The following is a 17,440-nucleotide window of genomic DNA, read 5'->3' as shown; positions in this document are numbered from 1 at the left end:
AGGCCATCTTGGTGGCACCAAGTTTTTAGGGTTTAGCTTATGGCTCTGACTTGGTTGACTCGGTGGGTCCGGACAGGGTTGGATCCGTGGGACTGAGTTTGACTTTAGGGTTGTGGACATATGGAATTGGGAAAGTGGTTGAGGGTATTTTGTTGGATATCTCTAAGCACTTCAACAATTGAGTCATCATCAAAACCTCATCCCTTCTTTATAGTATTAGCTTTCATACGGACTCAATTGTTGGAAATATGCCCTAGAGGCAATAATAAATTGGTTATTATTATATTTCCTTGTTCATGATATTCGTTTATTATCCATGCTAGACTTGTATTGATTGGAAACTCAAATACATGTGTGGATACATAGACAACACACTATCCCTAGTGAGCCTCTAGTTGACTACCTCGTTGATCAAAGATGGTCAAGGTTTCCTGGCCATAGACAAGTGTTGTCACTTGATAACGGGATCACATCATTAGAAGAATGATGTGATGGACAAGACCCAAACTATAAACATAGCATATGATTGTGTCATTTTGTTGCTATTGTTTTGGCATGTCAAGTATATATTCCTATGACCATGAGATCATGTAACTCACTGACATCGGAGGAATGCCTTGTGTCTATCAAATGTCGCAACGTTACTGGGTGACTATAAAGGTACTCTACAGGCATCTCCGAAGGTGTCCGTTGAGTTAGCATGGATCAAGACTGGGATTTTTCAATCTGTGTGACAGAGAGGTATCTCGGGGCCCACTCGGTAATACAACATCACAAACAAGCCTTGCAAACAATGTGACTAAAGAGTTAGTCACGAGATCTTGTATTACGGAACGAGTAAAGAGACTTGCCGGTAAAGATATTGAAATAGGTATGGAGATACCGACGATCAAATCTCGGGCAAGTAACATACCGAAGGACAAAGGGAATGATATACGGGATTGTGTGAATCCTTGACATAGAGGTTCAACCGATAAGATTTTCGTAGGATATGTAGGATCCAATATGGACGTCCAGGTCCCGCTATTGGATATTGACCGAAGAGTGTCTCGGTCATGTCTATGTAGTTCTCAAACCCGCAGGGTGTGCACACTTAAGGTTCGATGCCGTTTTCGATATAGTTGAATTATTGATGTTGGTAACCGAATGTTGTTTGGAGTCCCGGATGAGATTCGAGACCTTACGAGGAGTTCTGGAATGGTCCAGAAACAAAGATTGATATATAGGAAGTTGGTATTTGGATTCCGGAAAAGTATCGGGCATTACCGACACTGTGCCGGGAGTGACGAATGGGTTCTAGGGGTCCATCTAGTGGGCCCATCACTCCCTGAGAGGGCCACATGGACTTTGGGGTGGTGCAACAACCCCTGGTGGGCTGGCTAATCAACCAAAGAAGGCCCATGAGGAAAAAGGTGGAAAATCCAAAAGAGGTGGACAAGTGGGAAAGGAGTCCTCCTCCAAGTGGAATTGGAGGAGGACTCTTCCCTCCTTGCTTCGGCCGAGCCAAGGGAGGCTTCCCTTGGTGGGCAAGCCTCCTCCCTCCTTCCTCCTATATATACTAGAGTTTTTGAGGGTTTTTGTGCAGAATTTTCAGCCACGTGCTACCCTCTCCTTTAGATTGTAGTTCTTCCTCTAGATCGATTTTCAACAGCGCTTAGGCAAAGCCCTATTAGAATAGATCCACCACCATCACCGGCAGGCCGTCACGCTGCCGGAGAATTCATCTACTTCCACGCCTCTCGTGCTAGACCAAGAAGGCGGAGATCGTCATCGAGCTGTACGTGTGCTGAACGCGGAGGTGCCGTCCATTCGGCACTAGATCGGGATGGATCGTGATGGGATCGCGGGACGGATCGTGATGAGATCGAGGGACGGGCTGCGATTTGGATCGCGAAGATGTTCCACTACATCAACCACGTTATATACGCTTCCACTTAGCGATCTACAAGGGTATGTAGATTCACTCTCCCCTCTCGTAGATGATCATCACCATGGATAGGTATTGCGTGTGCGTAGGAATTTTTTTGTTTCCCATGCTACGTTCCCCAACATCAATGTGGTCATCGATCGCTTAATAGAAAATGTAGTGTCTTGAAGCTTTTGCCAATGTGTTTCCTTAGCATCTTGAGAGGTCCACAATCACATATCCTAGTCATATCAACATTGAACTTTTCCTAAAATATACTTGAGAAAACTATTAGTCCAGTGAAATGTATGTTAACATTAATTATCGAAACCACCAAGGGAGCAGATGTGCTTTCATCTAGCTAATTCACATTTTTTCTTCTAAAAACACTAATTTACCAATTTCGTGTGGGTCGACGTATTAGAGGAGGTTGAACCATCACGACGGCGATAGTAGGTTCCCTTTAATAATAGAAATAGAAATAGAGAAAAGTGGAGACTTCATATGTGGTGTCATCTATGATAACATCACCACTGTTGAAAAGGTACGAGTAGAAGTGCACAAACAATCAAACATTTCAAACTTCATATGTAGTGTTATGTGCGGTAAGGTCATAATACCTTGTGCTAAAAAAGAAGGAAAAAGATTCCCCTCTATCAACGGATTACAACATTGCATCGATCTGGTGGCCGTTGGATTGGGTTTGATAGTTTGTTTGCTGAATGCACCTCACGTGGTCGTAGGAGCCCACCGGTGTCTAGAAATATCTAATTTACCATGTCCTTATCCTTATCCCCACAAAAATCACCGCTCACTACTCGTCTTCTTCATGGATCAATCACATCTCTCTCTCTCTCAAGCATCCACACGTCGGTCGTTGTTCCATTCCATCCTCTCCCAGTTGCGTCTCTTCATGGATTTGTCCCTTCTCCGTCTGTAACATTCTCTCTGTTGCAAGAAAAAATAATCTACAACGGGTCGCCACCAGGGAAAGTCATTGCAGCTGGGGTCGGGCACAGTCGTTGTTATTGTCGCTCGCCTCCACCATGACCATTGGCGCACACAGTGCATCGATCTCATCGAAAAGGAGGATGGCGGCGAGACGACATAGTCGGAGGTCCGGTGCTCGTCGATGACGACACTCCTCTATCACCATCGTTCGACGGCTGCTCGAGCCAACGACGCTGGTTTTTCTCACAACATCCTTCCCGTTGCAAGAAAGATTTTCCGCAACATCAATCTTTCATGCAACATCCGATGATGTTACAAACTTTCTTCCATAGCACCTATATAAAGGTGAAGACATTTTTTTTATGCAACGCTTAGCTCATTGCAAAAGAAATCTGCAACAATACTTTTGTTGTAAAAATTATGCAATATAAACTCTGTTACACAACTTTTACAACATAAACTTTGTTATAAATTGACAAGCGTAACATCATACTCGTTGCAAAGTTGGCAGCTAAATCTGACGGCCATCCCGAGTTGAATCCTATGGCTCGAGAGATGGTTAGCGTTGAAAAAAAGAAGGTCATAATACCTTTGCGGGCCTACATGTCACTTGCACGGCGTTTGCTTTATCCGCCTGCGAAGTTTCTCTCCGCACGAGCCCCACACGCTCTGACAGTCACACACTCCGAACCCCCCATGGCGTGCCACCTCGCCGCTGCCTGCGTCCCGCGCCTCGCCGTCGTTGCATCCTCCGCCTCCGGGGACCCCGTCCGCCGTATCCGGCGTCGCGCGCCGGGGTCGCGGCCCCAGAAAATCCCCACGGCGGCTCCGGCCCAGCCGTCTGTCGCGGAGGTGCGGCGCGCCATCGGCGCCGCTGACGACCCGTCCGCCTCCGGGAGGGATAAACAGTCTGGTTTCATGGAGCTCCTCGCCTCCACGCCGATCGGGCAGCCGGAGAGCGACGCCGAGCGCCGAATCCGCGAGGCCGCCGAGTGGGTGGTCGACAACACCGAGTCGCGCGCACAGGAAGGTGATGCGCCACGCTGATTCCCTTCAGTTCATCATCCTAATCAACATCTACATTCAGTAGCTATTATGCGCTACGTTTACATTGCAATTTACATCCACGATTTTCACCACTTTTTTACTGAAAAGGTCAAGCTTACTTTCTGATTCTGAATGATGGACTGCCTAAGGATTTCTGCATTACTAGGGAACCTAACTGATTATGTACTGAATGATAGAGTGTGTAATCATTTTGAACAAGATTTGAGTCACCCTTCATAAGCAATCCTTCCTTTTTGCATCGTTCTGAACTTCTATTTTATGATGTGGAATTTGGGCTGAAGTTCTCTACCGCTCTTCTCCTCAGGGCAAAAGTCTATCTTGGTGCTATGCATGAAGATCTTTCCTCTGTGGCTGTTCCTCATGCTTACTGCCCTTGGAGTTATAAAATTACCATTTGATATTCCCGGTCTGGATATGGATAATCTCCTAATGTAAAGTGTTAGATTGTTTCTTCTCCCAGCTATATGAGCCGCGGATATTTGAAAAGAAAAACAGTGATAGATATTGTTCACACTATTGAAGTTGCTTGTTTCGTTAAGGTATGAATAAAGTGTATGACTGTTTCTCTTCTTCGCTTTATTACAATTGGAAACATGGAGTAACATGTGGGCACAGTGTATTTCTTTTCACTTGAAATGAGTAAAATTGATTTTCACAGGTATGCTACTTATGAAATTAGCAGAATAATTGACTAAGTTTGTCTACGTTACATCCTACGTGCTAGAACTAGGAAGCAGGTGCATAAGGCACAGATGTGATCTCTGCACTTACTTTATTTGGCTGACAGATGTTTATGCATTTTAGATATTGTGGACAGATGTGTACCCATTCCAGATTTTTTGAGCAACTTACATAGTTGATTGACTACTTTTGATATCATTTCCCGTGAATATTGTACCTCTTTCGATTCACGATAAACTTTTGGGTTGCCCAAAGTAGCTCTCAAGGTTTCAGTGTTGTGATCCCTGCATAATATAAGCACATTAGCATTGTGTGATGGTAATTGCCAAGTGCTTATTCCTAATAAACTATATGATGCATTCGTAATCGTGAGCGAACTTCGGCTTTGTTGCTGCTCTAATAAATACCTCATCACTAGGCAAAACCATAACACCTGGCACGTTGTTCTATCTCTTAGTCTCTGACTGACGTAAATAATGTTTGTTGTATGCCTTTAGATCTTCCCGTACAAAAGCACCAACTGAGTAAGAAAAACAAGTAAAAAGAACGAACTGTTCAAAGGGAAGTCAACTCATAAAATATCCCCAAGAGCAGTGCACATAAGTAAATCCTATGTGGTTCTGTTCCTTGCCAAGGGGAGATACATTCTGTTGTTCAAATGGCTCATGATCAAGGAACTCTACTGGGTAAGCTCGACAAACCAGAGAGCATTAATGAATGCATTGCACTTAGCATCGTCATTCACATAGCTTTTGATGGTTAGGCAGCTACTCCTGCCATGTATCTCTGATAGGCTAGGAAGCTACTTCTATTAGTATGTTCAAAATTGAACAATGCTGGATATTCCATAAGAGTTTTTGTTGCCTTACTCTTGTGCGTTGCTGATCAGTACATGCTGCTCATTAATGAACAATGCTGGATATACCATAAGAGATCATTTTTCACATACTTCATATCAGGTGGCAATTTCTTACTTTGTATGATATGTTTCATATAGCTTCCGTTGTAAGATCTAGTTTTTTGTTGTTGTTTTCTGTTCCTAGAACAAGGGTTGGCAACAGCAAAACTTTAAATTGTGACTGGTCGTATCTTCTAACTAAAAACGACAACATTAAAACTTTAAACTGTGACTAGTTGAGTATCTTCTAACTGAAAACAACTGGAAGACCTGATACAGTAATTTATTTGCTATTTGTGAGCTGTGAAATGGATGCTGTAGGGAGATGAAAAAAAGGGCCCATAATGAAGCAAACCTTGCAGTTTGCTCTGACTGCACAGGTAGGGATCCAAGAAACCTTTCTTTTATAACATACTACCTCCGTCCCTAAATATAAGTCTTTTTAGAGATTTCACTATGGACTACATACGGATGTATATAGACATACTTTAGAGTGTAGATTCACTCATTTTGCTTTGTATGTAGTCCATAATGGAATCTCTAAAAAGACTTATATTTAGGAACAGAGGGAGTACATGGTACAATTACCCTTTAATGATGAAAAACCTAGACCTCCCTTACTGCTGATGTATGTACAACATAAAAATCCAATACAAAGTGTTAAGTTAAATAGACAGAAGGAAGGCAATATTGCAATGTTTTTTCAGTGGTAGACTGGAGAAGAGGTTGATTTCACAATTTGCAAGTGCCCAACTGCACCTTGATGTCCCAGTTAGCTCTTAGCCTCTTTTTCTTAACACTTCCTGGACAAGGTGGCTCTCCTGCAGGTTTATATCAGCCTAAAAAAACTCTAAATTTTGGCTGAAATGATGCAAGACTGAAGACAAATGCTGGCTGGTGAACACTTAGTCATGCCAGCAAAAGGAGCCTGTCCAGACAACAGCAGATGATATACATGAATACATCCGAGCTTGACACTCTTCCACTGCTCTAACGAACCTTCCCTTTTCCAGACAACAGCAGATGATGACTTAGAATCAATCATGCCAACAGAGGAGCCTCTCTGCTCCCATGTCAACAAGGCTAAGTACAAATTATTTTGGTTGTTAAGAGTTTAAAGCAGATCATATGCTATAAAGGTTTGCTGATTGAGTCTGTGGAATTGATTAGCATGTGAAGATATGGAGTGCCTTTATAGAGACACAAGGATGAGTTCACTCACATGCAAGTACGCAGCCAAGTTGAATAAATTGAGTATATAATTGAGGAGACAGACTTGTATTCTTTATGCATCTTATTCTCTCTCCTGGAGTGCAATCATTTTGAGAGATGGAAATTGGCAATGGATTCCGAAACTTATAACATGGCTGAAGCAGCCATGAGTTGAGCAATGCACCAGACCATGTGAGCATCCATGATCTCACCAGCTTTTTGTTCAGGCATTTTGGATTGGGGCTAGAGGCAGACTTGTTTAAGCTCCTGCTTTTCATAAAAAGCCTTATAATATCATGCAAGTTGAACTGTGCAGAATTATTTGGTAGTTCCAATAGAGTTGCCACGCAACACAAGAGTTCATTTATACCAGACAAGGATATTCTTCGATAGATAAATATAAGTGTTTGTACGTTGAGTACTTTTAAGATCTCTTGCCTTCAATCGGTCTGACGGGTTGGTAGGATCTTATGCATCTTTGGTTAGTTTTGAGCAACTTTAATGATTTTGATCTGTTGGTTATTTTGTAGGAGAGCAAATGAGTTAAAAAGCTAGTTCTCTTTATATATTGAAGAATCTGATCTTGTTTCCTTAGAACTTGTACAGGAGGCATATTGTTCCCGACTCAGGGGCGAACCCAAGATCGAATTTTAGAGGGGGCAAATATGTTTTAAATATCCTGTGAGCAATTTAGTTAAGCCGCACACTTGAGAATATGCCAATTTATCCAGAATTCCTAGATGTGTTCTCTTCATTTATGCATGCACTGGTCTTGTTCCACTTCAATTAGTTAGTGTTCTAGTGGTGCAACTTTCCTACTAATCCTTGTAACCACAACTTTTCTGAGCTTTGTTAAAGAATTTCAATAGCTAACTTCAGTTGCCTTGCTGGTTCTCATTCTTTTCTGACTCTCATGCAGGCAACCCATGCAACTCTGTACTGTTGTTGCATAACAGACTGACAAACCGGTTCACTGAAACAATAGTAGGGTAATGGAGAGCTATATGCAGAAGGGTTGATGGACTATTATCTTTTCACGGTTGTAGTAATGGAACCTGTTTGGTCTTGTCCTTGCACTATTTCTCTGACCGCAGCTACTTATATTTTCCAGACCATGCAAATGGTTGTCTATTACCTTGAGAGGCCATCATTTAAAATCTTCCTCTCTTTCACTTAATAAAATAAAATAACAGATATTCGAAACCTTTCTCTGATGGACCTTATATTCTCATTCTTAGTATGGGCACTGGATTCTGAATGGTAGATGTTGAGGAGAGAAAATGTTGACATCATCTGCTAATGGCTATACTGAAGGCACAACTACACACCAAAAATGCATTCTCCATATTGTGCGAGTTCACGTTGTCCGTTCGTGACTGGTCGCAGTTGCTGGGATTTGTTTGTACACTTCCTCATGCTTTATCCACCCCGAATAGGAGAAATATTGTTACGATGGAGGTTTATGTAGAAATGGTTTAATACCTCCATTGAGATTATTGCTTCAGTTGCCAGCCTAGCTCATTATTTATTACTGCTAATATTGTTATTAGCTAAGTGGTTATCCCCTAATAATGCCCATGTTCATTGCATTTGCAGATTTTGTTGTGATATGTTCATGGTTCCCAACATAAGCATTGAGCTGCTGAGATGTGTTTTGAGTGTGGAATTTGTTTTTGTTGAGTTCATGAATTCTACATGTCATGCTAGGATCGGCTTTGTTAAAGTGTTGAAGCACTAAAAGTACTTGTTCCAAGGCAAGCAGTACATTACTTTTCCCTAACTAGTTGCAGTTGGCTTAGTTTAAGATTATTCTGCATATTGTATGCCTGAAAGATATTAAAATATAAAGTTATGCAGCAAATAATGGAGGCACGTAATTTGTTCATTCTCCATTAAGCACTTTAAATCTCTTGTTATATTGAGAAAAAATGCAGACTACAAAAAGGCACCTTTAAATGATTTAAAAGGAAGGCCAAGATCATACTGAGATCATCCTTCAGTTAGGAAGTTTCGTTGTGATACCCACATCTTCAATCCTCAGTTTTGTTCTAATATTACGGCCTCAGTAGCATAACAGGTTCAGTGCATATGGAGATTTCCTTCTGATTTGATTCCATCGCACATGATTACTGTTCAGCCCAGCAATAACTACTGCTTTCCCTTGCAGCCTTTTTGTACTTAACGATGTCTTGTAGTGATTGCATGGATGATGTTTGCCTAGCTACAGGTGTCAAGTGCAGAGATATGTGGGATAGATAGGTGCATAGTCTAGGTTTGTCCACACAAATGCATGTATAACTCTGTTGCTAATGTCACTAGATTGCACACTAGCCATATCCTGCATCTCCCTCTCTTACAGTGGGGACATGTAGACGATATTTGCAGTAGTTAACGAAGAGAATTACCTTGATCTAGGGAACTTACTGCCAATCTAACTGCTGTTCGGGAAACAAGAAACAAAGATAATTTATGGTCTTGTATCAAGGACCCTGTCATCTGACTAGAAGGCAATACGGAAACTTGGTTAGTTCAAATCAATATGCGAATTCTGTGGACAGGAAACTGTAACAAAAGATACAATCTACTCCCTCCGTTCCTAAATATAAGACCTTTTAGAAATTCTACTATGGACTACATACGGAACAAAACAAGTGAACCTATACTCTAAAATATGTCTATATACATCCGTATGTAGTTCATAGTGTAGTCCCTAAAAGGTCTTATATTCAGGAACGGAGGGAGTAGCTTTCATGACACTACAAAAGAAATATACTTTTATGTTCATGCAAAATTATTCAGTTCTTAAGATGCATCAACAAAACTTGTTGTTTGAGTAAAATGAGTAGGATAAGTACATGGAGCACTCATATGCTTGACTCCCCACTCGAACAATTTTCTGAGTCCAAGGATTATGATGTGTTCCTATCCTACTGGTGTCCTAAGCTGCCGACTTATCGCTGTCACCAGGCTATGTATCAAACATAGCTGTAATGACTAATGAATGTACATTGGAGATAGTTCCATCCCACTGCATGGAAAGTGAAATCAGACAAGTCTCCTAGAGGTCCAAACTTTAAGCCTATTGTAGAGCATTTCATAAATGCAAGCAATACTACCAGGTGTTAACACCTGTCAAGAATAATTTGAATTAGCCAGAACTCCATGCCAGTGCACGGAAAGTGGAATCAGACAAGATTCATAGAAGTCTGAGTTTTTACCCCTAGCCTCGTCGTTTGTGTAGAGCATTTCCTAATTGCCGAATTACCAGAGTGTAACACCTGTTGGTGGTAAGCTTAATCAGTTCTACTCTATGCATCAAGGTGACCTTCCTGGAAGTTTCCCTCTAAGCATTGCTACGATATCTTTTGTAGTCCCTTTCTTGGAGTCACTAAACAACCTTTGATCTGCCTTTGTTGCATGGATGGATGGATGACCACTTGATCTTGTCTGGTTTTACCACTGTAATTCTCTGGGGTGGTCATGGCCATTGCATACTATAAGTCTTTTGCTAGCTCCTAAGCTCCAAGCAAGTAGAATAATGAGTAGGATAAGTTTAGGGTCAGAAGTGTGCCTCCTAGTGCGTAAACAAACTGCCTGCATGTGGGGGGTATGATGTCCTTTTGATATGGCATACCATCCCCTGTGTGCCTCTATATAAAGGCCCCCCACTTAGCATCCCTCTCATCTCATACCACACTAGCCACCAATCCACAAGCCATCTGTCTACCTGCACTCCTCTCTTTGCCTTGCACCAAGCTTCTTGAGCATACCATGAAGATTGGAGGCCAAGGGAAGCTCAACAGGGCTTTCAGGGAGAAGAGGGCTAGGTTCTACATCTTCCGCCGCTGCGTCGTCATGTTGCTCCGATGGAGCGACTGATGGGTCTCCATGACGGATCTTGTTTTTTCCTTCCATCCTAGGTTTTTTTTTTTTTTGGCGGCACTGCCATTTTTTCAGGGTTAGAGTAGTTTAGGTGTAGTTGCTCTGTATAGGCTAGACTTCATCGTTTGAGGTCCTTTTTTCTCTCCACGGTTGCCTGTTGTTACAGGCAAAGGGTGAGAGATCCAGCTCCGTAGTCTGAGACTGTCATCTTCTTGTACGGCTGGAGAAATTAAAGATTGATGTGAAGATCATTTCTTACCTGTGCTTCAACTTGATGTTATACTGTTGATGATAATTATTAATTTGCAAGTTCATGGGCAATCACATATTGGAACGGTTGTACTTCCGCAAGCGAGCTATAATAGCTTTTATAGCAGTTTGAAGTGATCCGTATCTGATGCTTTGTGCTTTTGATGGAAAGTTGGAATCAGCCTGTGTGGCCACACTTTTTTGAGGGCGTATCTCCATGCAATTGCACCTTTTTCCTGGTCCTTTGAGAGGTGACTGGCCCGTTGCTCTCTTGATATGCTGCTGCCTATATATGCTGCTCTTTCAGGAACCGAACTGCTTCATATGAAATGAAACTACCGCAACCCAAACAGGCCCTGAGCTTGGTGCACTTGATGAATAATGGCATTGTGCGTACCTGATACTTTGAGCCCTTGTGAGAAAGAGAAGTGCTAGCTGGTAGACCAGTCCAGCAAAGGTCAGGGATCCACTAAGGAAGCTCAATCAATCAGAGCTTGCCTTAATACCTGAAATCTTCACTCTAGCTAGTACTGGACCATGACACTGCATGTCAATGGATGAAGAAACCTTGATTGGACCATGACATTGCTCAGTGCTTCCTTTCTCAAAAAGTTTCATATGTTTTCAGGCTACAAAATGTTGATTACACTATATTATTTATAATGATGCACAATACCAGGCTGTGCTCACTTTCTTCACAATGTTCCCTTTCTTAAGAATCATTGTCATTAGTCATATGTTTTCTGGACTGCAAGATGTTGATTAATACTGGCCTGTATTCACTTTTTTTGGCTTGAAAGGAAAAGGAGCGGGCTCCCTAGCTGGTCCCTTGCCCTGGCCACAACTCACGGGATGTAGTGAGTGCATGTGCCTGCTGCGGCCTTGGTACGTGCGTGGGGCGCACATGCGCGCGTGCACGCGCGCACGACTGCTCGTGCGCTTGTCTCTTTGCCCAGCTGCTTGCTTCTGCCTGGCCAGTCCAATATGAACTTTGTGCTGTGCTGTTTGTTTTTCCTCGCTCAATCACTCTCTGTTTTCCTTGAGACATGCAGCAGGAGCTCCTCCCACGAGACATGGCCCCCGTGTTTCCGGTGAGTTTTTTTTTTTCAGTTTTCTCTACTCATCTTCTTTGACTGCAGCTGCTGCTTAACTAGCCACTTTGTCCTTTCTGCGGATGATTGGTTCATAATATACATCTATGATATTATACAGTCGTCTGATGGATACTTAGGCTCTAAATAAACTAGTTGAGCTATGCGGCCTACGTGTGCAAGAGTTAATCCAGCTGTGATGCGTACGACGCAGTACACTACAGTACAAAAGGACAATCAAGGACTGCTCATAGGCTCCGTTGTTTGCTGCTTAAGACACTATGAAGCTGTTCTTATGCACTTCAACTCATCATTGACCTGGACAAAATTTCTGACAAAACCAGTAAGTATATATGGTTATTACATTTAGTGCATTTGTGGACTTCCTCCTGTTCATTCCCTACACTGTGCACTCCAGTGCTTTATTCTTGTTTGGTGTATCAAAGTTGTGAGGCTTTTTTTTTAAATAATCTTAAAAATCGAGGAGGTAATGTTTTATCCCCACCTTCCTCCGCTCACGTGTGAGGGCCCACACACACACATTATTTCTATAAAATATAGTGAGGCATGCATATTAGGATTAAAAGTTTATCGACATCTCGAGTTGTATTATCTCCACAGCCGAATAAGATAAAATATATATTTCATTTCATATTACAAGGACAAGAGTTCATGTTGGATTTTGATTCCTTCACTGAATAATCTCTATCCTACCATGGGTACAATACCCAGCATGTCCAAAAGGATACAACAGCCAATATCCCACTGCCTAAGGGATAGCATGCAGATGGGAAAAAGGTTGAGGAAAAAGATGGAAAAATAAACACGAATAACTCATGGTGTAACAACTGGTAGAATGTCTAGTCTACCAAAGCTTTCTTGAGAGCAATATGCCATGAGCATGGGAGTTCCTTCCTAGCTTCTACTTCTACTCCTAACTAACTGATGATACTTCCCTATCTAAGTGTGTGACTTCTCCATGCATGGACCCTTGATGGATGGGTTCCATGGAGGAGAAAGCACCTTGGAGCTCAGTCATGCCAGCAAAGGAGCATGACGATGCACCTACGGATAATGTAGAGCCTGGCTCGGTGCTCTTTCAGAGTTCTGCTCACCCTCCCCCCTTGCTTGCCTTGGCTCCTCATGCTCCCCATTTAGCTTGATGAACTGAAGAGATGAGAATGATGAAAGTTGGAGAGTTTGCTCTCTGTGTGATCTGATCCCTGGCTGGAGCTTGCTGTGGTGTGCAGCTGGGAAGGCCGGGGGCTGGGCTTTTATAGAGGAGGCAGGCATGCAGATGCAGTGCCCCTCCTCCCATGCAACCACGCTAATTCTTCATTTCCTCTTTTTATTTAATCTCAGGGGACAAATCTCTGCATCTGAATGTGGGTTATTGTTCCTGTCGCCGACAAAAAGCTTGATCTTATTGACGGATACGATCGTTTCGGATAACGGACAGCTCATCCTGCCGCATACGTGTTGAAATCTGCAGATTCAGTAGCGGTTCGGCATGGCTCCGATGAAGGTTCTTGGTATCTGGCACTACTGCTTGGGGCTGGTATCATAATTTATTCCCTTCTCTCTCTCTTTTCTTTTTTTGCTTATCTATCTTGGTACTTGGATATCTCACACCACTGTAATTTGTCTGTTTGATCTTCCTTGGGAAAACACTAGCGATCCTCTTGCATTGCCAAGATCTTCTTGGACTTGATTAATTAACAGTATTGTACTTGGTAGCAGAGTACTGTAGTACATCCTCTTGTCGGTAGATTGTGCCGGTAAAGGGTTGGAAAGAGTTTATGGAGATCTAATATTCAAGTATCTTAGAGATTTCCTCATGTCGCCTCGATTCGTTCGGAAGCTGCTAGGAAGCAGGATGGAATGAGTACTCGGATCATCCATGCCGCCGGCGTATCTTTTGACTGGAAAGCACTTTTGAGTGTACTCATTCCGTATGATTAGAAAAAAAACAGCCCTGTGTGTGTGTGCGCGCGCGCGCTTTGGTTGAAGTGCTTGTCTTATGGACATTGTAGCCGTTTGATGCTGGCCCTTTACTGTATTTCCATGTATTTTGCCTAGTTTCCAGTCAAAACACAGGGCACTTTCTTGTGCAAGGGTTGTCTGCCTGCTGCCCCTGTGTGCCACTTTCTAGGGTTCTCCCCTTGTTGATTTCTGAGCCTCTCTGTTAATATGCTATGGCGATACAGTAGTATTTTCTGCATCATCTGTTACGTGTTATGACTTAACTGTTGGTAAAAGGAAGTTTCGTATGTGCACTGTCACATATGCTTGGACTAACTTGCCCAGGTTTATGATTGATCATTACTGGCAGATGCAACATTTGTTGACATAGTGTTGAATCTTCTTCCTGAGTGTCAGTCAAGCATGTGACAAATGATGTCCCAATGCTGGTCATGAAGCACACAAACACTGTCTCATGTTAACCAACATTTTTTGGTCATGGTCAGTGAGCTGAATCTTGATAAATATCACGAGCATCTTTAGTTCTTATCATGAGCATCTTTAGTTCTTCTGCTTGCACCTTTGTCTGATCATTTGGTAATGAGACTAATATAATAATCACTATAGAACACGATGATTAACTTGTTTCTCTTAACAATATATAGAATCTGCATCTCAAGGAAAGAAAAAGCAAGCACATCTGTACTTGCAGGTATGAGCAAATATGATTCCATCAGTTTATCTTTAGCATTTTTTTTTCTTGAGAGAACGCAAAAGCCTTGCGTTTCGATACATCGGTAGAAAGAAGAGTTTGTACAAGCCCTAAGAAGGGCAACACCTGGTGATTACAACACGACACCTCTAGTCGGTACACACTGCCACCGTCAGAAGCAAAGCCGGCAGACCTCTCACGCCTTCCGTTGCCCATTGCCCGGTTTCCCTCTTGAACATGCTGAGGAGACGGGCTAAGCTCAGATGAGTTGTCGAAGATGGTCGTGTTACGCTGCTTCCAGATGCACTAGGCCACCAATGTTCTAGCCAAGGAGGTGCCTTTCTGGACCAGGGTGGGGATGGAGCTGCAACTTTGTTATCACCAGTCCACGAAGTACTGGAGGGGGAGCTCAAGACTTCCAGTTGAGCTTCAAGAGCTCGAGCCTACCGTTCCCTGAATTGATTCCTATTCTTTGTTCTCCTTCTCCATGATGGTTTAGGACAAACCGCTGCGTCTGGATGTTAGTGGTCTGTGCAAAGTGTGTTCGTGAACACGGTTACCTAATGCCCTAGTACTGTTTAGCATAGTGAGTGTTCAATTTATCAGCTTGTCCCCTTTGCAGTGGCCAATCCGAGAGCAGTTGCATGGCTAGTGTAGGAGCCTTGATTGTATTGTGTCGCTTCAACAAGTTCAAAGGCCTACATATTTAGGTTCTATCTTATTGCATCAAGTTACTTTAGCCGCCCCCATGATCGGGCCATTAGTGGCGCCTAGTGCCAACCCAAGCCCTGTTTGTTCATGGAATGATATCTGCAAGAATATGCAAATTCAAGCTTCCGCTAGCTTATTGTGACAAGAGCATTTTTTTTTCACTTTGGAGGTTATTGCTTGGTTCATACAACAACGACAGCAAAGCCTTTTGTTTTGTCCCAACCAAGTTGGTGTAGGCTCATTGGTTGATTCATCTTTACCACTTTTCTTTTTGCACCAGATTGACAGATATGTACCAAGAACTCCTTTGGCTTTGTGTTAATATAGAAATATGTATTCTTGTTAAGTTGTCGGAATACTCTTCTCCGACCCGTCCTTTCATCCCCATAAAGGATAATATACATACTCTATCTAGTGTGAGGAAACCCTGACATTATCCTGAGAGACAGGGAGAGATCTAGCCAGCATGGATCTGATCAGTGTTGTTGTATCCAGTAAGAACAATGGACATGACAAAACTGCCACCCAGTCCCTTCACTGGCTTTCAGATGTCCTAACATGCTGCAGTGTGCCGGCGCCCTTTTAGCAGTTTTAAGGGCTAAGCGGCATCGGCAGCAGCAGCCCCAAACTGCCGTTTTTCTGGTAAGCTTGACTGCTTGAGGACCATGAATGGCCTTTCTTGGAGCCATTAAACAACCAACCCACGGTTGCCTTTCTTGCTTGCAGGGCATGTATGGCCACTTGATCCTGTCCGCGGCGGGGTGCGGCGCGGCGCACGGTCCTCAATCATGCCCCCTGACCCTGAGCACTGTGCTATCAAGGGTCCATCTATGCATGATCCCATTGGTCAGTAAGTATTCTTCTCCCCTTTTAATCCTTATATCATAACAAGCTAGTGATACAATACTAGGGGCTTGCATTTGGACTCACAAGTGTCCCTTCTAAGGCTCAAAAGTGTTGACTGCATGTGGGCTGGTGGGGTGGGGTGGGGGATGGGGGCCTGTCTTGAGATACCGCAGCACATATCCTTGCCCCTTCTATATAAACCAAGATTTGCATCCCATCATACATGCCACTATACCAGCATCATCTCAAGAGTGAGAGCCCTGACCTGAACCTGGACCTAAACATTTCGCATTGCTCCTGGTCTGGTGGACGCCATGGAGCAGGGGAAGAAGAAGCAGACGGGGAGGCTGCAGAAGGTCCTGAGGGAGCAGAAGGCCAGGCTCTACATCATCCGCCGCTGCGTCGTCATGCTTCTCTGCTGGAGCGACTGATCTAGGGCCAGGCTCATCAGAAGCACGGCCACAATGTGCCTTCCCTTCATTAATTCTCTCCTGCTTTCCTCCCCATGTTTTTTTTTTCACATTGGCCTTTTCCCTATGATGAAGGTTCTCTGTTTTTCTTGCCTCTTCTCAATGGCAAGGGTGACTGATGTTGTAAAGTTGGAGGGTGTTAATACGGACTAACGGTGCACTTTTTTCCTCTCGAACTCGATCTTTGTGGCTGCTTGAGCTTCACAAAGGCCTCGAGTTCAGGGCATGGTGGTTCTAAAAATAGTATGTTCATATGGGAGAAACCTACTTGCATCTCTGGCGTCTGAGTAGTAGTACTCTTGATATAGCAAGCAGGCATGGTGCTCTGCCTTGGTTTAATAAAATAAAGCATATGCTCTCTAGGGAAAGGGGGTGCATGTGCAGGGCTGCAAGAGGGGCTGAAAGGTTGGGTTCCTTCTGATTAAACTACATAAAAACTACGCTATAAACTGAAAAAATAAACACCCCAACCAATGTTTCACATTGTCGGTGCCAGCAAACAGTGTAAAGCAGTCCTGTTTATTTTGTTTTATTAATTATTAAACAGAGTACAAAATAGACACAACTACAGACGAGCCGTTGCAAGATATGAAATAAACACCTACCACTAAGTTAACTTCTTCTGCGGCAATGCCTTGAAGAAGGGATAAATGTCATCGTGCCATGGTTGTCACGTCCAGTCCAAAACGGTCTGGACAAAGGTTTTCATCCTGGTTGCCGAGAGCAGCCAATGAGGACCAGTACGAAAACAAGTGACAACTTCTTCAACAAGATAACGATGCAATTTGGTCGCCGTTGTGC

At 43.1% G+C, this 17,440-nt stretch overlaps 4 protein-coding genes across 4 annotated transcripts; 3 read left to right on the top strand and 1 right to left on the bottom strand.

The window, feature by feature from the left end:
* Positions 1-3,508: 3,508 nt before the first annotated feature.
* LOC123398489 (probable NAD(P)H dehydrogenase subunit CRR3, chloroplastic) lies at positions 3,509-4,495 on the top strand. Its single transcript, XM_045092953.1, has 2 exons — positions 3,509-3,887; positions 4,230-4,495. Exons 1-2 carry the CDS (start codon positions 3,554-3,556, stop codon positions 4,358-4,360), a joined length of 465 nt encoding a protein of 154 aa, XP_044948888.1. The 5' UTR covers positions 3,509-3,553; the 3' UTR covers positions 4,361-4,495.
* Positions 4,496-9,434: 4,939 nt separating this feature from the next.
* LOC123398488 (small polypeptide ROTUNDIFOLIA LIKE 2-like) lies at positions 9,435-10,856 on the top strand. Its single transcript, XM_045092952.1, has one exon. It carries the CDS (start codon positions 10,488-10,490, stop codon positions 10,593-10,595), a length of 108 nt encoding a protein of 35 aa, XP_044948887.1. The 5' UTR covers positions 9,435-10,487; the 3' UTR covers positions 10,596-10,856.
* Positions 10,857-12,884: 2,028 nt separating this feature from the next.
* LOC123398486 (small polypeptide DEVIL 4-like) lies at positions 12,885-13,275 on the bottom strand. The gene has a single exon (XM_045092949.1). The coding sequence runs from the start codon at positions 13,090-13,092 to the stop codon at positions 12,970-12,972; it is 123 nt and encodes a 40-aa protein (XP_044948884.1). The 5' UTR covers positions 13,093-13,275; the 3' UTR covers positions 12,885-12,969.
* Positions 13,276-16,393: 3,118 nt separating this feature from the next.
* LOC123398487 (small polypeptide DEVIL 2-like) lies at positions 16,394-16,691 on the top strand. The gene has a single exon (XM_045092951.1). The coding sequence runs from the start codon at positions 16,484-16,486 to the stop codon at positions 16,598-16,600; it is 117 nt and encodes a 38-aa protein (XP_044948886.1). The 5' UTR covers positions 16,394-16,483; the 3' UTR covers positions 16,601-16,691.
* The last annotated feature ends 749 nt before the right edge of the window (positions 16,692-17,440 follow it).

This window comes from Hordeum vulgare, chromosome 5H (assembly GCF_904849725.1).
Source record: "Hordeum vulgare subsp. vulgare chromosome 5H, MorexV3_pseudomolecules_assembly, whole genome shotgun sequence".
Classification (NCBI taxonomy): Eukaryota; Viridiplantae; Streptophyta; class Magnoliopsida; order Poales; family Poaceae; genus Hordeum; species Hordeum vulgare.
The sequence above is the reverse complement of the archived record's forward strand: the minus strand, read 5'-3'. Positions and strand labels throughout refer to the sequence as shown.

Bases quoted from the DNA above. Each gene is read 5' to 3' on its own strand.
- LOC123398489 (XM_045092953.1), top strand. From the start codon at position 3,554: ATGGCGTGCCACCTCGCCGCTGCCTGCGTCCCGCGCCTCGCCGTCGTT. The intron at 3,888-4,229 runs GTGATGCGCCAC...TCTTCTCCTCAG, and splicing joins CGAGTCGCGCGCACAGGAAG to GGCAAAAGTCTATCTTGGTG.
- LOC123398488 (XM_045092952.1), top strand. From the start codon at position 10,488: ATGAAGATTGGAGGCCAAGGGAAGCTCAACAGGGCTTTCAGGGAGAAG.
- LOC123398486 (XM_045092949.1), bottom strand. From the start codon at position 13,092: ATGGGGAGCATGAGGAGCCAAGGCAAGCAAGGGGGGAGGGTGAGCAGA.
- LOC123398487 (XM_045092951.1), top strand. From the start codon at position 16,484: ATGGAGCAGGGGAAGAAGAAGCAGACGGGGAGGCTGCAGAAGGTCCTG.